This window comes from Bemisia tabaci, chromosome 2, assembly GCF_918797505.1.
Source record: "Bemisia tabaci chromosome 2, PGI_BMITA_v3".
NCBI classification, from domain to species: domain Eukaryota; kingdom Metazoa; phylum Arthropoda; class Insecta; order Hemiptera; family Aleyrodidae; genus Bemisia; species Bemisia tabaci.
In genome coordinates, this window is record NC_092794.1 from 43,220,699 (window position 1) to 43,243,067 (window position 22,369).

At 42.5% G+C, this 22,369-nt stretch overlaps 1 protein-coding gene across 2 annotated transcripts in view; it reads right to left on the reverse strand.

Moving 5' to 3' along the window:
- Positions 1-22,369, reverse strand: part of Jupiter (microtubule-associated protein Jupiter) — a 197,608-nt gene that overhangs the window by 112,227 nt on the left and 63,012 nt on the right. Inside the window, exon 1 of one of the 2 annotated variants that reach the window (XM_072297356.1) lies at positions 20,229-20,414. The exons of the other annotated variant lie outside the window; for it this stretch is intronic. Coding sequence (XP_072153457.1) covers positions 20,229-20,290 — 62 coding nt within the window. The 5' untranslated portion in view covers positions 20,291-20,414. Of the gene's footprint in view, positions 1-20,228; positions 20,415-22,369 lie in introns of those variants that run through there. 2 annotated transcript variants of the gene reach the window in all.

Genomic DNA, 22,369 nt, shown 5'->3' on the forward strand with positions numbered 1-22,369 from the left:
GTGCGACCACGAGCAAGACACAGGTGTTCATCACTAACGATGTTGCCACACTGATGAGGAAAGAAGCTCGATCTGGTCTAAAACTAGGCCTGGAAACTCTTCCCTTACAACAAATACTTTAAATCATTGAAAACTAACCACTTGAGTCAGTCCTATAGTCCCCTACATCTTTTCTTCTCGAACTTGGTGTTTTCGGAAGGAACGACTCGCTCGTAGGTCGAGATACAGTTGAGTTCCAATCATGCGTGCTTTGATTATCCACGATTCGGATCATCGGCGAATTCTTTTCAGTATGTCTCTTTTGGGAAAGGAAATTTGGGGGTCAATTAATTCAATTTTAAGAAATTTATTTTCAAAGGCATGCATGTCAAAAATTGCAGCCCAAAATCGTTGCTATCCTATGACGCAAACTTCTGTGAAAAATTTCTTTCAGACTTGGGCTACACCCTCTGACCACTTCGCAGTCCAACCCCCAAAACGCAAATCGCGCGTCAGGCGTTACGTGCTACTCTCATGATTACATATTAAAGAGTCGGTATTATCTTGGCCAAAACAACTTTTTTTGACGTAAAATGTATTCGTTTAAAACTTTTAGTTGCATTTCTGTCTGATATTCAAAAAGTGTTTTAACAGAGTCTTTTATTATACGGTCTTATTGATCACTCGGCTTGATAGCTTGGATTATACGCTTGGATTATAGCTTTCGGATTATAGGCGATTTCCGAATATCCGCGGTAGCGAATTCCAGCCATCGCGGATATTCGAGACTCTAGTGCATAATAACATTTGTGTCTGATATTCAAAAAGTGTGTCAACAGAGTCTTTTATTATACGGTCTTCTTGATCACTTGGCTTGATAGCTTGGTTCCGGGTTTATTCGCGATTTCCGAATATCCGCGGTAGCGAATTTCAATCATCGCGGTTATCCGAGACTCTAATATACGCGGTTAATGAAGCTCAGATCGGTGCACGGAGCGGCGTCGCGGGGCGGACCAGAACTAGACGAAGAGCTCTGGCCGCGGACGCAGACGCAATTTCCATAATAACTCGAGCATATTTTCGCATCGGGATCGGAATGATCCGCTTAACTCGTTGCTCCTCCGACGTAAAGGCGTATCTCTATTACTACATGAGCCCGGGAAAACATTGAGTTATACTGAGTACAGGGCTCATGTAAAAATGTATATACGCTCTCGCGGCCGAATAGCGACGAACTACGCGAGAGGAAAACCCGGAAGGTGAAATTTGACACAGTTTCCGACGCTCCGGGGCATCTTGCACTCCTTTTACATGTCATCACGCATATTAACTTAATGCCGCTGCGCTGCGGTGCGGCGTGCGGCGCTCATGTCCTCAAAAAACAGTTTCGCCTATTTTTTATTCGGGTTTTCATCGCTTATCTAACATACAGCGAATGTTTTTTCCTTTTAACCAAGGTCACCAGAATTTTTCTCGTTCTCTGATTTTTCCGGAAAAGTTCTCTCTCAGGGATCGTTCATGAAATTCGTAACGCTTTGAGGGAGTGGAGGAGAGGGTTATGCCATTTTACTACATATTTTACGATATAAAAAAAATCTGCACCTATCATCGTTTCCCGCCGGATAAAGAAACGTAACTCCATTCCAAGGTGTTGCAAACTCGATTAAAACAATTCAATATTTTACAAGAATGTACCTTTGCAATTTCGTCAAAATTTTTCCTTATTTGTGCATGAGATCAGAGCGGAGAAATCAGTGAAATGTCTGATTAGAAACGCTCAAGATTCTCCTGATAAAAATGCAATTTGCGAAGGAAAATTCGACAGCACTGAAAAACAATTACGTTCTTTTATGAGAGAAACGACGTTATGTACCTTGTCCTCCACGCCCCTCATTTTTCTATGGGGTTCTTTGAAGGGCGAGGATGGGGTGTATTTTTGCTGACAGGAACTTAGAGCAAATAAAAAAGAGGCAAAATAACCATAAGACACTCGTATCTTGGGGAAATACAGCCCAAAAGTGAATTTTCTGGATGAGTTGTGGAGATGTGCCCAGCGAAATCCCGGCCGCTGAAAATAAGCGAATCAATCCCTTTCGCTTGGCCGTCGCCGGACTTGACAATGCAGACACTTCATTTCGAACGGAGGAAGGAAAGGCACTTAGCATTCGCGTCGGAGCGCACTTAATCAAACTGGATCCTTTAACTAGTAGACAGGGTCGAAAATAGCCTTGAATGCGGGGCATCTTGTAACTGCACCGCACCAAGGAGCAGAACTATGCGCAGTTTTTTTTCCGCCAATCCCGAGTGTATTTGTGGTCTCGGCCGCGCTCGTGGACGATGGCGGACCGCGGACAGTGGTTCTTTTGAGCCAACTATTCCGATGCATTCCGTTCAATTTCTCGCGTTTTGCCAAACAAGAGGTCGTCGGACCGCGACCTGCCGCTGCCAAGTTGAACTTGCCAAAGTCCCCGATGCACCCTCCAGGGACACGCATCAAAGCGCTCCATGCCGCCGCGCTCCCTGACTTCCTTGACTTATTCGAAAACTTCCAAACCGACCCGCGGTCGCGTGCAATGATAGAAGCCCCATGAACATGGGGAAATGGGGGGGGGGGGGGCTGTCACTTTTCTAGATATCATCGTTATAATGGTGGTGGTGGTGGTGGTGGAGACAAAGTCCCTAAATTACTAACACCCGGGGGAGGGGGGGGGGGTCGAAGAGAGCGTTTTCACGTGTTAAAGGATAGGGTCCTTTGTCACAAAAGCGTTAAAATAGGAGGAGGGGGGGGGTCAAAAATGCCGAAAAAAAGCGTTAAGTGTCCCATGAACATGGAGAAATGGGGTGGGGGGTGTCGAAGAGAGGCGTTTTTACGTGTTAAAGGATAGGGAGGGACCTATGTTACAAAAGCGTTATAATAGGAAAAGGGGGGAGGGAGAGTCAAAAATGCCGAAAAAGTGCGTTAAGTAATTTAAGTATATTGCGATACTTTGAAACGTACCAAAGCGGGTATGGTATACTCTGAAGCAATTAGTTTTGTTCTTCGGTTTTAAAGAAAAATACTGTTCTAATTCATGCGTTATTCGCAGATTTCACTGTACTATTTACTTACGATGTGGTTATTTTGCGGTGACAACAAAATTTTCAAGAAAAAATCCATTTTCCCCCTACTTTGAGTCTTCATACTGTTGAACACTTTTGAGTGAAATTCTGTGCCCAAGTCAAAACAGCGCCAAAAAACCCCGAGTGATATGAATGCAAAGCGGAATCTATTCTCCTTCCTGAGTAACTTACACTCTTACGGAGTGGAATCTACTTTTTTTGTGGAGTATCATCCACTTTTATGGGGATAATTTCACTCCCCATTCTTATCGCGCGGGATTTTTGGGCGCTATTTGGACTTTAACACCAAATCTCACTCCTCAATTTTTGAAAGTGGAAGGCGGCATAAATTTACCGTGGAGATTGAATATTTTCGGTTGGGTCAACGCGAAATCCTCCTTTTGTCGGACTGAGACCACGAGAAAATGTAATTTCAGATGAGAGGCTCGTCGGTTGCAACTAACTTCGATCACTGAAGCTGAACAAATTGGCCGCTAAAAAACTTAAGTTCAGCTCACGTGATCGAAGTTTTTTCCCTCGTGTACAGGCGGTGAAAACCCGATCGTAGTTATGTTAATTTTATGAGGCAGCATTGAATTGAGACCCGGACGAGATATAATTGCGTTTTTCGGAACCGATTATTCGTGTCGGCCGTTAGCCGTAAATTGTTGCGCGTCGACTCAGAGGTCCATTCCTGAGTGCAGATCCATACAGAGATTTTAAGAAACTCATGCTTCACATAATAGAGCCGGCGCTCTGGCTCTGGGAAAGTACTGCAGCATTTAAAAGACTCATCGCGGTCCGCGTCTTTTACATGGTTGCCGAATAATTCCTAGTAATTCATCGATCAGAGCCTCCATTCTAGCTTCTCAGCGATAGGTGAAAATTTTACCATCGGGATTCAACGAGGTTAATTCAATGAGACCCGTTTAACAAGGTGTCTCCTGGAACTATCAGACAAAAAATCAGTAGCTCCTCAACCTAAGAGTTCAGTACTTTTCCAGTGCTTTTGTGTGCCAAAATTCAAAACATTTTGAAAATCCGCAATTCAGGCAGTAAAATGACTTTAGCCAGAACTTTCGAGGCTCGTTTGTACAGCCTGAAGACCAACTGGCACATAAATACTGGTAAATACTGCACAAAGAGTTCGTAAGGAAGGGTATTGCGATTATTGCATACTTTCCAGGCTGTCGTATTAAAAAACACGCGTGGCATTAAGCGAAAAATTCTGGACCTTTTTACAGTATTTCTGTACATTTTCAATACTTCTGGAAGGTCCTCAAAGAATCAAAGCTGATCTTAGGCTTTCCAGATTTTCCGAACCTGTAGATACCTTCTCATTCCTAAATATGTATTCCCAGTTTTACAGGTTTTTCCTGGCAGTGACTACATATATTGGATTCAGATTTGCTGGGATGAACATGTTCAGTTCGACGAATGGGACTACAATTTCTGGCTTTGTTTAGAAACAGGGTGTCTACTATAAAACAGGCTGGCCAAAAATCAGTACTTTTACAGCACATTTTCAGTGCATTCCCGAGAACTTCAGTACCTCCTCAACAGAAGAATTCAATACTTTTTCAGAACGTCCATTCGAAGTAATTCGAAAAATTTCCAGAATTTGAATAACTAGCTCAAAAATGAAAAAAAAATTAACAAATTTCCGGACCTTCTTGCGGAACTTCCGCACTTTCTCGGTACTTCCGGTCGGGCCTTAAAAAATCAGTACTATTTACGGACCTTCCGAACTTGCAGACACCCTGAGAAACGACGTACGTACCAACATGTTTTCTAAAGACATATGTTTTCACAGATGAGCCAGAAATTGTAGTTCCTAATTGCAAAATAAAGTCCAATTAGAGGGGAGAATCGGCAGTGGTGGACCGTGCGCCACACGTCGCACATGAACATATGCAACTAATTAAAGCGGCGAGAAGGAGAAGCGAGGCGGAAGATAGCTAACCTGTAATTATCGCCGGAATCAAAAATCAGAAATCTCGCAACTAGAATCTAGGCGAGAACTAGATGCTAGATAGAATCAGCGGCGACTGGCCGGGGCCGACCGGGGCGATGCGATCCCGGATTCCGCGCTGCGCCCGCCAGAACGGCTCCTCAAAACCCGCACGCGAGCTCCCGATTGGACACCCGCTCCGTTCCGCCCGTGAGAAACACTCAAAATATGCTTTCAAAACGGATTTTTTGTAATTTAAAGACGCGTAAGTCTTCGATTTTGGAAGAAAATTTGACTCGGAAGAAATTATTTAAATTACAATGAGATTGATTTTACCTGGAGGAATAATTTTTTACTTAAAACAAAATTATAAGTAAAAGACATTTTTCCAATCCGAAAAAAATTACATTTTCCATCGACGACAAAGTCACTCTTTCAACAAAGAATTGAAAGAATTAAAAAATTATAGTTCCTTATTGCAAAATGTGGTCCGAATGTTCTCCCTGTTTTCCAGTCCTGCGAACATCCCGGTATCTTTTAATTACCAACTTAAGAACTGCTCGATCGACTATCGAAGCGTTACGGCTTTCACTGCGGAGTCCACGATGCTGCTCCGGTCCCTATCTCGATTGGACATACGCTGTTGAGCAGCGGCGTCTATTAATCGTGGCTATCGTTCAGGTAATCGACAGCTAATTTGGCGAGGTAAAGGGAATTTCAATCACCACACGACACCCCTTCTTGGCCAGCCCCACGACCACCGCGACGGGCGACGGCAGAGAAAGGGACACAGCCTGCATAAAACTGCAACCTGCATTTTGGACTCCAGTTTCCGCCTCCTCCTGTAATCATTTGAGGGGCCCCTGAGCGAGGATCAAGTATCGTACCCGCGAGTACTGCTATACTGAGGAAAAACACCGTATGTACATTCGAGTGTTGCCAAAAGTCCCCCTGTAAAATATTTATTTGCAGGGGGTGCAAATTGTTCTGGGCCTCTGCAAGTTTCCAGGAGGCCTCCGTAATTTTCTATAGCGCATTACATTTTCGCAAAAACGTCAACACAACACACTGATCGAAATTTTGTTAAATTATTTGTTAGTTTTAGAATGCCAAAATCGCATTATAGTAAAAGCGTTAAAAATCTGCAAATCAAAAAAAAAAAAAAAAAAAAAAAAAAAAAAAAAAAAAAAACTCTCAGCATCCACAATCTTTAGAGCAATTCAACAATTTGGTCGCGACCGCGCGGTCGAGAAAAATTTGCACCCCTGTTTTTTTTTTTTTTTTTTTTTTTTTTTTTTTTTTTTTTTTTAGCAAAATCTCAGATTTTCTTTGAACATTTTCCCTGGCAATCAAATCCAATTCAATCCTGGCATTTCTCGTTTTTCCCGAGTCATAGACTGCGTTATAACGGAACCCAGATGGGGAAGATTGCTTGATATTCTGTGTGTTCCGGATGTGTCGTCGATAGCGACGATTTTAGAGAAAATAGATTCGATAGAATAGAATGATAGCGGAAACAAACGGGTCGTGCACTTAGATCGTATCCTCCCGTCTGAAATTAGACTGTACGGAATCGAGGACACTTCACCGTTTCCGAGACGAAAGAACCTTACTAAAATTCGACGTTGCCAAATTTCCACTCGCAAATCGTGTTTTTACCAAAAAATCGTTTAACTTTTCCGCCTGAAAATTTCACCGATTTTTCTTCCAATTGCGCGCATAAAACCGCAAAATTTTGGACAGAAATAGAACATTTATAAGCTTGTAAAAAAATAAAAATGTTCGAGTCAATTTCATAACCTCGGAGTGGAGTTAAGTTCCTTCGTGTGGGAAACAACAAGCCGCAAAAAACTGGTCCGCCAGCGTGGACAAAGGGAGGACCCGGTTCGCAGATTTTGTCGCCCCTTCAACGTAAGGGCATATCTAGAATTCTACGTGAGCCCTGTACTATATTTAAACCCATGCTTTCTGGGGCTCATGTGAAAATCGAGATACGATCTTCTTCAAAGGAGCGCAGATTCGCGGACACAACGAGATCCATTTCCTCGCGTTTCCGCTAGCGCAAAGACAAGGGGACGACGCACTGTCTAATTAACATCCACGCGCGGCGGAGCATCGAGATAAAGAAAAAATAACAAATAAAAGGAAAAGAAGAAAAAAATGCGAAATGAGGTAGAGGGAGGACCCGAGGGAGTGGCGAGTCCGACATGATACCGTCCACTAGCCCAATTACACCGTGTACCGAGTACACAGCCCGGAGCCTGGCGAAAAGTTTTTTGTTGCGGTGACCAAACAAGCTGACAGCGGAGGTGTGCGCGAAGTGTGCGTGATAGTAATGAATAAAGCCCATCGCGTTCAATCAGTTCGGTTCCGTTGTTCCTCGTTAGCGGACCGCGTTGCCGGCTCGGAGTGTCGCGGTCCGTTTTACGTTCCTCCAAGTTGTGAGCGGAGATGGAAAATGAATTCCTATGAGTTTGATGGAACTTGAAAAAATTTCGCGAAATTCGACCAAAGTTTTGTAAACATTCGGTCGAAATTCGAACCAGAATTTTCGAATCTCTCATCCAGAAGCTACCGAGGTTGGGGTCAGATATCCAATGTTCTTCGGCAGGTACCGAAGTACTTCAGATGTGTGGCCCAACCCAGTGGCGTGGCGTGCTCTGCGATGTATCGATTGCTCTGCCATTTAAACCCATGGAGAAGGATTGGTAAATAGGTTGTTCGCAACGAACACCTTAATAATTGATTCTTTACCAGAAAAATTACCAAATTCTTAAGGAGAAATATCGATAATCGACCATTCACGCCTCGCCACTGGCCGGACCCTTTCGGTAAATACTGAGTATTTCAGATGTTTGACCCGAACTTCGGCAGCTAGACCTCGAGTTTTTGGGTGCGTGCGATTCGAAAACTACATAGAGATCCACAAGACCTCATCTTCGGATCCCACGTACGAAATTTTTTTCTCCGTTAAGCACCGGGAAAAAAAGATGCTGATTTACCATTCTGGATGTAAAAAAGTGTGCGGGAACTCACAAAACGCTGAATTAACCGCCATAGCAGTTAGTTTTACATCTTGACATTGCTAAAGTAACTGCTGTAGCGGTTAATACAGCGTTTTGTGATTTCTCGCACACCTTTATAAGTCCAGAATGTTAAATCAGCATCTTCTTTTCGGCGATGGCTTGCGAGACATGTTTCAATGTATTAATTTTTAATTTTTTTTTATTTTTTTTCAAAATGAAATGAAGATACCGGTTGAGGAGGCAACCCCGAGAGGGCGTACAACGAGGCCCGATGCGACACGGGCACCGGGGCGCGGCCGATCGGCGACATACGACATACCTACTGCTCCGAATAGACCCGGGAAAGGAAGACGCCGAGCCAAGGAGGCGAGTCGCTCGCCACTTCTCACCATAAAATCAATGAAGCAAGATAATGGAGTGTTAGTTCTGAGAACACGTGTAAATGTGGTTAATAACTTTTAGATTGAGCCGCGGCCTGGGGCCCGGGGGCTCGGGGGAGGAGACGAAAAAAAAGCCCCGCGGGCGGCGGGAGGCGGGGGGATGATAATAGGAGACGTGAGCGGGTATAATAACACCAATTAGTGGCGTCGAGATGGAACTGATACTCTTCGACGAAGGTGGATGTGTTGCGTCGAGTGCCGTTCACACCGGGACGACGACAACGACAACGACAACGACGCGACACAACGCGGCGCGGAGGTGACCTGCTGCCGTGTCCCCGTCCCTTTATTGTCGCGTCGTCGCACACTGAACCGCCCCACCTTCAAACTTGGCTGAAACGATTGATTAGAGGTGAGGTGAAAAACAAACAATCACAGAATATGTGAAAAGAGACCTCATGTTCCGGGAGGCAATTTCCGAGAGGACCTACTTTGAAAAATTTCGAGATTGGCGATTTTGCGTCTTAATGAGAACGTTCTCTAAAGCCTTTGGGAGCCAAGCTACGCGGGGTTTTTGGTGATTTTTTTCACCCAAGAGGTCGCAACCTGTTTCTTTCCTGTGTCTATGTCAGAATTTATTTTTAACCTGAATGTTACTTGAAACTCTGGTGCCTACGCACTAAAGCCCCATCATAGAGCAAAACATAAAAAAAAATAAATAAATAAAAAAAAAACCAAAACTTTAATAATTAAAAAAAAAAAAAATATTAACATTTTTGTCTTGGAACTTCAAAATGTCATACCTCCATCAACTTTTGAGCTCTCACGGTCAAACTTGCGCCAAAATGTCCACATTTTCTCTCATACAGGTTGCATGTGTACTAATAACTCAGATTTGAAGTTTTTGAAGATAAGCTAGGTTCCTTTTCACAGATCCGGTTACAAATGTATATCTCAGAATTTCAGGATGGAGTGTATTCCAGCTCTTGACGACGCCCCCTTTGGAGATCTGACGAGGATTCGAAATCACACATTTTTATGGGGATAAAGGGGGAATAAAAGGCTTAAAAATCAAAGGCCACGTTAGTTGAGAATGAGACCTGCTGCGGTGTCCCTTGTCCCTTTTTTGTCCCATCATTGCTCCCGTGTGTCACTAACCAGGTCCGTGCCCCTTCCTCCTCCCGCCTATCCCCCTATATCTTTTCCGGAAGCTTCCCATTCATGAGTTCGCTGTCTTCCCTGCCTGCGCCATACAACCCTCTCATTTGACCGCACGCACTCGCGCACCGTCCTTCCGCCTGGTCTCGTTACAACAGCTCTGGAAGCTAAGGAAAACAGCCGTATGTGCCTTCCAGATACTGCCAAACTTCCTTCGAAAAATCACGAATTTCCGGGAAAATTTGGCAGCATTTTTCTTTCAAATTTTCAGCGAACTTCGTTTGTAGTTTCATCTACATACATACATACGAGTCGCTGTTATAGCGCTCTTTGGCGCTTTGCGACACCTAATCGCCACAAAGCTCGGTAAGTTTCATCTAAAGTGTCAGAAAATTGCAATGGATAATTTTTATAACTATCCTCCGAAATAAGTATTTTTCTAAGTAAATTTGGCAATATTCGAATGTTCATATAGCGTTTTTCCTTAGCACGGCAGATCAGCAGGGTAGCAGGGGTGCAGAAAGTTCCAAGCTATTTATAGCATCCGGAAGTGTCCTCGCAAATATCCGTAATAAAATTACGCATAATTCTGGAAAGATACCAAGAGAAGGGGTGGTAATGTTCTAAAACCTCGGTTGCAATTGAAGCACTGGATGCGAAAAGGGCACTTCTCGATTGCGGTGTTTCAGAATCTCAATCGTTAATTAATCCTTTCGAGAAGAATTTAACGGGTGATTTTTCCAGAATTCTTTCCATGGGAAATTGTTGAGTCATAAGGAATATTCAGTAAAATGTTTAGTGAAATGGATGCATTCACTTTCCTGACAACGAATGAAATATCAGAGGAGATTCTCGAGCACTGCAACCGAGAAGTGTCCTTTTCGCATCCAGTGCCTCGATTTGATTTGACTTGGCTCCTTTCTGTTAAATCGGTCATTGTCTCGAAAAAAATTTTCACCGGAACGCCAGGCAGAATTTCGGGAATTTCCTTGATATTCTCGGCTGTTGGGTACTGCGAAAATTGCACCCACGGTTAAAATTTCGCTATTGGGATATTAATCAGCCGTGTTTTAATTATCGTGGCTCGCCAAAGTTCCTGTCCTCGAGGCCTGAGCGAATGCCCGTTCCTCAAGACCATATTTCTGCCGCGATAGGTCACTTAATTTGAGGAGGCAAGACGACCAGAACTGCCCACAGCCATTATTAACGCTCAGGTCATTGCACTTTACCAATCATCCATCTTTACTACGTATGCCCGAATTTTACGACCCTAATTTGTTCCAGAAAATGAACCATAACTGCGAGTTGACTTCCTTTCCCTCCCAATGCCCGCCTGCCCGGGACGAAAAGGTAGCGCTTTTACAGCCTGGCAGATGACTTCACAAATGATTTGACCGCTAATCAAGGATTTTACTTCGGGAAGCGTTCAGATCCTCCTTTGGCGGAACGCTTTATAGCGGAGCGGACAAAACAGGAACGTTGCAGAGAACCGACCGGAGAGTGCATGGTATCACAGGTGGTGCTGTTACAGCGAAAAAACGACGTGTGGACATTTAAATGTTGCTGACTTTCCTCTCAGAAAATATTTAACTTGATGAAAATTATGAATATTTTAGAATTTATTTTCAGATGCTTCAGATCGAAATTCATAAAAAATTCTCTGAAAAATTGGAAGAAAAATATTCGCAGGTTTCCCTGTAAATTCGTATATTATCAAGGGAAATTTGACAACGCCTGAAGGGTTATACGGCGTTTTTCCTTAGCACGACAGCACAGCCGGCGAATGAGAAGCTGAGTATTTGCTGCTTCAGCATCAGCACGCGGTCGTAAAAAGTAAGATTTGAGGATGTATGGTTAAAAAGTATGAGAGGAGCAAAATAATAATAATTACACTCATAATAAAAAATGAATCTTAAATTGGCTCTTTATAAGTCACAATTTCAACTCCTCGCATTTGTACAAGTTACAGGTTTTTATCAGCAGAGATTTTGCAACGTGCAAATGCACATACGGCTTTTTTCCTGAGCACGGCGGTATATGATTTTCGTTGATAATGGTTTTGCATGCTCGTTGTGGGTTAAAAATAAACATGGTTTACCGTTGTCCATCCCATTATGTAAATGCGGCCGTTCATTTTATAGGATTTCCATATTTCCCCAGACGACAAATCTAGGTCGGAGTCATAAATACCCGAACGGAAGTTTTTCATTTGGAGCCCGCAGGTACGAAAAAGGTACAGGTAGTGACACAAGCTTAGTAGGTCATCGGCTGGATCGAGCATGACTTCCTTTTTTCTCACGTTATCCGTCGTTCGCCTCTTTTCACTCGATATTTTCCTACCCTAGATCCATTTCCATGCTTCATCGAGTCACGCACTGCGAAATAGCACCGAAAACAAAGGGGCGTTCCTTCTACTTTCGATCTCGGGTATAAAAGCCACTGCAAGATTGATTTTTATCGACCAATTAAATAAACATGATTAAAGAAGTCCCGCTTAGCGCTTCTAATGGCCAGTGGTGCGGTTTGGACTCATCTCTGGGGTCTCTAGGTTTTTTTTTCCATTTTGGGAAATCCTGATGAAATACAGATTTTTCCTGATTTTTGACTGCTAAATCCTGATATCATCATCTTTCCAAATCCTGATATTTTGCGGAGGCAAATGCAATTTCCAAGAATAGTTCGATAAAAAAATCCGATCGGACGGCCGACTTTTCTCAAATCTCGATACTACGACCGATTTTTCCTCAAATCCTGATGAAATCAGGATTAAATCCTGATTGACCTCAAATCCTGATAGAATCAGGAAAATCGGGAAAATCTTGATGCTAGACACCCTGGTCTCCCCGTGAAAAAGCCGACAAAATTCGCTCCTGAGACGCATCGAACTTCTTTGGGGGTTATCCGGGTTTAACTCCGAGCAATTTCAAAAAATTATCCTTTTTGATCGCGTCTCCGTACGGAAATAATTTTAACGCGGCCGACACTTAACGGTACACCGGTGCGCCCCCCCCCCCCCCCCCCTGGGGCGGGCGACCCGATTGCGAGATTAAACAAACAAAGAGAGCCACATAATTTTTACATTAAGCCACGCTGAGAGTGAGGCCGGGCGACCGTGCCCATTAATTTGCGCATACGTCGCGCTCCGGCGAAATAGCGCCCATGATAATGCGGAGCAATAAAGATGAGCCCTCGCGGTTCTGCAACTGCCTCGAGAGGCTGAATGTCATGCGCGCGGACCTGTGCGAGCGGCGCGTCCCGAAAGCTGACATTTTCCGGCCCCGGTTCCAAGTGCAGTCGAGAATTCCCCATGGAACACCCACCCAGAATTTTCTTTACCAGGAAGCAACAGTGCCCTCATTTCCTGGATCTAGTTCCGAATTCCGGAAATTTTTAGATTTTCCTGAATTTTTCCCGGAACTTTTGAAATTTCCGAAATGTTCCGGATCTTTTGCATTTTCCGGAACTTTCTCGGAACATCTAAAAGAAATCTAAAAAGAATCCCGGAACTTCCGACAGTCATGGAGTGGGAGAAGTTGAACAAAAAAGTTCCGAATCCCGGAACTTTTGACGGACATGGAATAGGAGCTCTGCCAGGAAGATCTATTATTTAGGGCGGCGATAAATTTTGAGACTATCGGCACTTTGCGTCGCCCTCTGACAAAGGGGCGTAACTACACATTGAGATAAGCCTGGAAAACATTAAATTGTATGGGCGACTGGGTTCATTGCAGAGTGTAGTTATGCCTATATGTCAGGAGGGCGACGTTTGGTCCCTTTATCCGTTCACATCGAATCGATTTGGCCGGAAATTCAAGATACGCGCGGAGGGGACGAGCATTCGGGGTATGCATCATAGGAAACGGAAGAGTTCCAAATGTGCTCGGAGATCATGCCAGTAACTATAGGTGCTGCAGCTGGCTGCATTACGTTGAAGACGTGGCAGTCACTGTGTGTGCGTCATCTTAATTCGCCACATGACAAGAAAATGAGGCATCCTTCCGAACTCAATGACGTCGTTTCAGTTGACTCTTAGGGGGCGCAAAATACATGGGGTGGGTGGGGCGCGGGGACAGCATGGAATATTCGAAAGTGCACTTAAATTTACATAAATTTCTCACAAAGAAAAAAGTCCATGCTCTTTCTTTCACTAAAAGTTAATTTACCATTGCAGAAGACAAAACTTCCATACACTGAAAAAGAAACTCCGGCCGTGAAAGCTGTACTTACGGACTATATAGACATACCGTCCGCGTTCCGGGTTCAGAGGCCGAAAGTTCCGGGCGTAGCACCTGGAGTAATCTAAGCTACGGCTCCCGCACCCGGAACTTCCAGCCTCTGAGCCCGGAACGGACGGTATGTCTATAGAGCCCGTAACTTTTTTTTCAGTGTATAAATGAGAACGACACCCTCTTTCCAAGATTTTTCATGAAAAATTGCAACCCTGCCTGACTCCGAGAAAGCGAAAAAAATCACAGAAACCACGACGCCTGGGCTGAGGACAGTGAAAAATGGCGAATTTTTCTGATCGAAGCGTCGAACTAGAACAAGGCTGGCCTCGTTGCTCCGAACCGTCATCGTCCACTCCTCGATCCGTCGAAACTAATAAAAAGCAAATTGTCGGGATTATAAATGGCTGAGTCCTCGCGCAAAAATGGCCGGCCCAGGTTGATAATAAAGTCCGCGGCCGAGACCGACCGACGCGAAATAAAATAAATCTGCTTTCGATCATCGATGATGGATTCGTTTGACAGACGCTCGGACCACGGGGGTGGAAACTCCGAGGGGGGGGGGGGGCAGTCTATAACCCATTTTTAATAAACTGGGATAAGGTCTCGCGCGATGGAAATGCAGCGCTGCTGCACTAATCCAGAACCGCGTATCTACAACCGGGACCCGGATTGTAGTTGAGCGGTTGTGTCTTGAGGAGTGAGTTGTATGAGTAACGGAGTCGGTGGTCGTTGGGGGAATCGGTGCAGTTGGTACAGATATTTATGGTTCTGACCTGGAAACTCTTGAGTCGGCTTTAAATCATCTGGAAGATGGTCTGCGACTCCTGAAAGAATCGAGAGTCCACCGCCGGACCTACTCAGACGCCAGTGCTTCTTCGCGCGGACTTCTGTTTTTGTCTTGTGGTCTCGTTCGACAAGTCCACGCAGGGCCGTATTCATGGTCGATCCTCGAGGTGGATCTTCAGCTTTTGCGCGATGCATTCTGGGTAAGCGGAAAAAAAGTTAGGTAGCATTTACCATACTCTGGTTAAAAAATGGCACAACCAGACAGTGTGGTAACTTCCACCATAATTATTGACAAAACAAGGGAAAATCTTGTTACTTTCACGATAATTTTGATGAAAGTAATACCATACTCTCTGGTTGTGCCATTATTAACCAGAATATGGTAAATTCTATCCAATATTTATTTCAGTTATACGATCGATTTATTTCTAATTTGAACCCCGTGGTGGATTTATTTGGGAAAATCGAAATTTCAGTCTGTGGATAAATCATTGAGGAACGTTCGTGCCGAAAATAATTTTCCGGAGACTTAAAACATAGTCGAAACATTTGCAATTCCCCATCGATATCGATACACTGAAATCGATTGGAAAATCGAAACTTGACTTTTGACTCCATTTTAAGACTAGCCGCAGAGATTTTCAACATTTGCGCTCAGTGCATTCTAGATATGATCCAGTTATTTCTAATTTAACCTGATGGTGAATTAATATGGTAAAATCGAAATTTCAGTTTGTTGATAAGTCACCGAGGAATGCTCATGCCCAAAATCATCCTCCGGAGACTTAAAACATAGTCAAAATCACCGTTTCCAATTAACCATCGATATCGATACATTGAAATCGACTGGAAAATTGAAACAGGACTTTTGACTTCATTTTAAGATTTTGGAGGACGATTTTCGGCACGAGCATTCCTTAATCTACAGACAGAAATTTCGATTTCCTTAAAATAATCTACCAACTGGTTATAATTTGAAATACATCGATCGTACACATAGCACAGCAGCTGAAGATCCATCTTCGATACCGCGCGATGGAGGATTTTTTGCAACCCTGTCAACTGGCTGATTTTTGAACTTTATAGGCAAATCTATAGACAAATGAGCTGAAGAGAAAATGGAGCCATCCTACAGGTTGAAGCAGGTTGTTGTCATAGACTAAAGGGGAAAATGACGGACTGACTATGGAGTCTTTCATGGGTTGCTGTTAATTAATCTATTACTTACTTTCTTTGTCCAGTGCAACCACACGCTTCCACTAATAAGATCGCTCAATTTTCCACTTGTCTTCTTTGTCGATCGTTTCGTATACATCAATTTCAATAATCAGCCCGCTGAAGTAAAAGTGTCAGAAGGTACATGATAAGTGCCTGGGTCGTGAAATTGGAGTGAACGCCAGCCGTAATTTATGGGCAGCCCCTGAGGAGGGGATGAAAACGACCAGGAGTTACCGACGGATTAGAGTGTAAGCTGTGATGGCGTTTCGTATAAGAAACCACTCAATTACTGATCCGCCAGAATTGAAATGAACGTGTATATGCTAGAATAAACTATGCTCCATGCAAACACTATGCACATATGTCCTTTTTAGCATGAATACGTTCAAATGAGAATGGAAACGCGGAAGAGGAGCTCACCCCTCGGCATGCGGCACGTGCTCCGTCGGCGTTTGGATTTGAATATATTTTGGGGCGGCCGCGGCGCCGGCGTCGCGTCATCCCTCCGCGAAACCTCGTTTAATGTCCATGTCAGGAGAGCACTTGTTTTTCAGGGTCACAGTCGTCCACCCTCCTCATCGTCGTGTTGGGGGAAAAACACCGTATGAACTTTCGGATGTTGTCGAATTCATTCCGATATGAATACGGGTTTTCTGGACTTCGAACATTTTAAACGAAATATTACGTTGGGCGCCCAGGGTGCGGCCCAATGAGAGGTTGGATGGAAGGAAATGGAGCAGAAATGTTAAGGTGCTCAATGCCCCAAGGGTTGTGGTTCGACAGAGAGGAGTGGAGATTAGGTGTAGAACACGAAGGAGTGCTATAAAGCGACCTACATGTATATTACATTGGGAAAAATCGGGTGAATTAGAAATATTATATGGAGACGAACTTTCTTCACGAAGAAATATTGAACAATTTTTATAAGGCATGAACAAAACAATTAAAAATGTTGTCGATGTTTTGAAAACACTTGGTTTGACTAGAAAAAAAATTATTCTACACTTAGAAAGAGGATGTCTTCTGTTTAAATTAGGGAAATTTCGGCTTGGAGAAATTTTATTTTCATGTGAATACCTAAATGCTTTTTGGTACAAAGGAAATTACATTTGTAAGCACTGACGACTAATTCCACTGTATATTTGATTACAGGGGAACGATTTCTTAAGTCAACGTGAATTTTAATTGAAACGTGCCCAAAAAGGGTTTTCTTCCTCATAAATCGTCTAATCCCTGGCTAAATGATGTACCTAAATTTTAATGTTGCCAAATTTCCCCTCGAAAATTTCATTTTTACAGAAAAATCATCTAAGATTTCTAACTGAAAAGTTCACCGATTTTTTTCCTGAAATCATACAAAAATCAGACACATTTTGAAGGAGACATTTCACGAATTCACTGTCATAAAAGTTGATTTTTACGAGTCAACTTTGCAGCCTTAGAATGGCGGTACTTTCTTTCGTCCGGGGAAAAAAGTATTTGAACGATTATTTTTAGAAAAGAATGTCTTTTGAAAAAGTATAAGTTTTTCACAGGTTTCTGAGCAGTCGTTTTTAAAGATGCTTGAATTCTTGCTCTATGTAGTGGTTCACTTTCCTCATTGAATTTATGAAAAAACCTAACCCAAGGTTTAATACGGTACATATGAAAATTAAAGTGAAAATATTCTCATATTTTCTTCAAAATAAACATCAGGTCGTGATAAATATGGCAACATTCAAATGCTCATACTGCGTTCTTGCATACGACGGCAGCACTGCGCTCATTAAAAATCCGCCCCACGCCAAAGGAGCTCTCGAAATTCGCGACCCCCGTCAACCTTATCCTCCCCGACTCTTCAACCTCTCAGAAGTCATTATCAGCGAGCACAGGAACAGCTTGATCCGGTTCACAGGGCTGTAACGTTTGCCAGCGTCAGGATTTTTGCATTGATGAAGTGCTTTAATGCGAAATGTCGCGTTCGTGTAGCGATGAGTGTGCTTTTGTGGGCCCGTTACCCCCCCCCCCCCCCCTCCCCAACATCCCTTGATTCTCGTCGTTGGTGAAAAGGTCCCAGCGTTAAAAGAACGGGGGAAATGAGGGGGCTCTCTGTCCCGAGGCATATCAGAAAACTGAAGTAGAAAAAGGATAATTTTTTGCACCCTCCCCCCCTTCCCTTGTCAGGCGTTCTTTGGGGGTGGTCAGGACTCATTTCTATTGACTTTATTCATTTCTTCTTCCAATTAAAATCTCTTACGCTGATGATTATGAAAAACGAAAAAATGTAAATGTTGTTTCAGCATTGGAGATTCTATAAACCGGGAATCGCCTCTTTTTGGTTAAAAAAAAAATGCACGATAATTACAAAAAAAAAATTGAAAATGAAGAGCGGAAAATACGATTTTCGGTTGCGATGTTTCAAATCATCCGCTCGTATTTGACTCTTTATGAAGAAAACCGAGAAGAAATGAGCTTAAATTTTGTTTTAAATATTTTTGACGATATCTATATATATTACATCAAAATGCGATTTAGTAATGGTTCCTTCTTGTCCACAACGATTTCTGAATAGGATACATTTGAATCAAAAGGAACTATATCTATTGTTGCTTGTTCCCTTTAATGCATCCATTTGTATGGATTATAGGATTCATGTCAGAACGGATATAGTTCCTTTTGATTAAAATACGTCCATACTTATGAATCGAGAAATTAGGTATAAATTCGTTTCCTGCAAGGTGCAGGTCCTTACATATTGTATTTTCTTTATAGTTCCCCGCGGAATGACACATAAATTCGCTGTCCAACTATCATCATTTTGTTTAACTGCTTAACATGCATTCAACAATTTTATTACGTCATAAATCTTAAAGATAATGTAATTTTGTTGTACATTGTATTATGCATCAAAGAAATTAACACCGCAAACTTTCACGTCACTATCTGAGGATGCTTTAATTATAATGCGACAATTCAATTACTCCAGTAAAGAGAAATTATAATGAGCTTGCTTCATGAAAAACAGCAAACATTAATAATTGTGAAACATATTGGAATAATTATGACAAAAATATTGGTTGTGCTCAGTTTATGCAACAAAACTGAGGGCGGCCTTAAAAACTGACTTCCTCGTTATGAACGACTGAAATACTGAGATAAGGTGCAATTAAAAACTTATGGGCACACTACTTCGCATGCAAGCTAAACATTATGGTCATTAAACCATCAAAGTTAGTTTCACCTCTGTTTCCTTCAATATTATTCCCCATTAACTGGTAGCTCCAACATGCGCATAAATCAAGAACAAGAGAGAAAAAAAGAGGAATACCCCACAGCAAACAGCTTGTATCGATGGCTCAATCCGCAGTGGCGTTCATTGTGATATACCGAGAAATGCGTCCTCAAAATTTGTATCGATGTACTAAAAGGTATTCTCCGATCCCTTTTGATTATTTCGGTTTTATTCCCTGCGAGTATACTTTGACGAGAACTTAACATTTTAGGCAGTTTTGAACCTCAAATACGTCAAATTAAAGCTTTAAGAAGTTTAACCCTAAGCCTACGTTTTTGGAGCAGCGAACTTAAAAACGTCATAACTCCAATTCGGTTGGATTTTTTTGAGCGTGTTTTTTCCGTTGGTCAAAATAGATGCAAAACATTTCCATTTTATGAGACCACAACAGAGCGATAAAGGCAATTGCCGTTACTGTGTACTGCATATCTACCAAAAATTACATGAACGCATTCAAAAAAGGCAAAAAAAAAAACAGTAGGTTATCGACCTCACATCCCGATGAACAAACGTAAAGAGAAGAAAATCGAAAAAAAAAAAAATTAGGACATTTTAAGTAGAATTTAAAGGAAGACCAAACAAATTTTCCCTAAAACTGCAGCGGCCTGAGCTAAACAGTTAACACTCTCCCCCTCAGCCTTGCACCGATTCTCATTAGAGTTCAATTTCTTTAATTGTTGAATTTTTTTATACTTTTCGGCAAAATAGTGTGGACCCAGCACTATTTTACCATCCTGGTCCAAATTATATGGGCACATGAATTTTTTTTTAAAAAAAAAAAAACGGCGGGTCATCGACCTCACATCCAGATGAACACGGAAAAAAAGAAAATCGAAAAAAAAAAACCCGGAAAAACGACAAGATTACTGCAGGAACACATGACTTTTTTAAAATATTTTGGGCTTGATTTTTCAGGAGAATTGTGTGGACCCAACCATTCTGATCCAAATTACATTAACACATTAATTAAATAAAAAAATAAATAAAAACACGGTGGGTCATCGACCTCACATCCCGATAAACACGGGGTAGAAAAAGGAAAATCGAAAAAAAAAAAAACTCCGGAAAAGCCATAAAATTACGTCGATAAGGAGGAAATGCAGGAGCTGGAAGTAAGGGCACGGGACTCACCTCTTCTTTCCGTAGCCGATGTTATCGAGCTCGATGTGTCGGTAAGCAGCGTACGTAGCCATGGTTCGCGGTTCACAAAAATATTACGGGTCTCGGTGCGGGCACAACACAGGAATCCTATAGACTGACGGCGGCAGGATGAGCGCCGCTTTTATATACGACGCTCCGCTCTCGGCGTCTCCTGTCCTTATTCCACCACTTTCACAGTGTTTTTAATTTCGCGCCGCGCCGAGCCGCGCTGCACCGCGCACCCACCCCCCGCCCCCGCGGCCCTGGGTAAACAAAAGCCTCCGTCCACAACCACCCCGAGTCGAGTGAGACACCGACGTTAACACTCCGACAGCAATTATTTTGATTGCCGAGCCGTACCGTCCTCGAGAAAAACGCCGTAAGAGCTTTTAGACGTTGCAAAATTTCCTTCTATTAAGGGAAAAATTTACCAAAAAATTGTGGTAATTTTTTTTCAGACAATTTTGTTTACAATTCAATCGAAAATATCCGAAAATGATCGTAATTGCGTAAATTTCCTCAAAAATACATGTTTCATTCGGAGAAATTTTGTAGCTCTAGAATTCTTAAACTCAGTTTTTCCTCAGCATGGTAGCATACTTCTGTGCTGAGGAAAAACGCTGTGTGAGCCTTTGGACGTTACAAATATTCCTTCGACAAATCGCGAATTTTCACGGGGAACGGTACACATTTTCTTCTCGATTTCCCAGAGAGTCTTCGAGAAACTCCAAATTCAATCGAAAATATCGGAAAATTTCAAGAAAAAATATACGTAACTTTCCTCAAAAATACGTGTTTTATCAGGTGAAATTCGGCAACATTAGAATGCTCACACAGCGTTTTTCCTTAGCATGGCAGCATACTTCCGTGCCTATAAAAACGCTGTAAGGGCCTTCAGACGTTCCAACATTTCTTTAGACAAATCACGAATTTTCGGGAGGATTGGTACACATTTTTCTCCCAATTTTGTCGAGAATTTTGTTCCCAATTTGATGTAAAGTGCCAAACAATTTTATGGAAAAATATTCATGACTATCTTCAAAAATAAATATTCTCTGAGGGACTCTCGCTCGGAGGGCACTCAAAAAATAGCTTTCTTCCGAACGGGAAGAGGGTACTTTAACGGCATATCAGTTTGCCTTCAATTCATAGTGTAGGCAACACAAGCTTTCACGTGGTCGAATAGTGGTATCATCATGAAATAGCTGGCGCACTTGGAGGACACTCAAAAAATAGCTTATTCCCAACAAGAAGAGATCGTTACTTTAAAGCCACATCAGTTTGCCTTCAGTTTTGAGTGTAGGCAACACGGGCTCCCGCGTGGTCGAATAGTGGTATCATCGTGAAATAGCACGCTCAGACACTCGGAACACACACACGAGAGCTTTTTGGCAAACGGGTAGAGGTTCTTAAACGTTGTAGTATCAATTAGTTACCTACTCAATTTTGACTTTTGAGAGCTGATACTCCTATTTTCGAAGGTGGTGACAGTTTATAATTTTCGATCCGGTGAGTTGTTAAGACAATTTGACGAAACAAATCATTTGCGCGTCTGTGTGCGCAATTTGTTTTTCTCACTTCGGGGTCATTTTGCTCTTTCTCTCTGACATCTCCTGGATCCCTAGGTTTTCCGTGGCTGTAGCTACCCTGAATAAGTAAGAGACTCTCAAAATTTTCCTTGTTTCGTAGATTTTCACGAGAAGTTGAAAACTAAACGTTCAAATTCTTCGGTCAATTTCTTTCCGAAAAGTTTTATACATTTTGATTATTCCAAGAACTTTCTCCATAATTTTATACCAAGTTCCAACTCTGCAGTTCTGCGTCTTTCACGCCTCCAATTTCAAACTCGTTTCGGGGAGGATTTTTGGCTCCAACTTCTGAAATGCTGGAGGGAATGATGTGTCAGAATCCATGGTTCATACGTTTTTCTCGATAGTAGATTTTACAACTTATTTGCCGACATTCATCTTTAATAGTTTCGTACCTTGAAACTTCAACCCATCATTTTTTTACTGCGTGGCAGAACTGGACCGAGTTTATCAGGAACGTGCAAAAATGCAGCAGGTTTGGACTGAGAAAAAAAAATTGAAGTTTCATCGCTCCATCAGACTCAGTGTCGAAGAGGGAGTTTA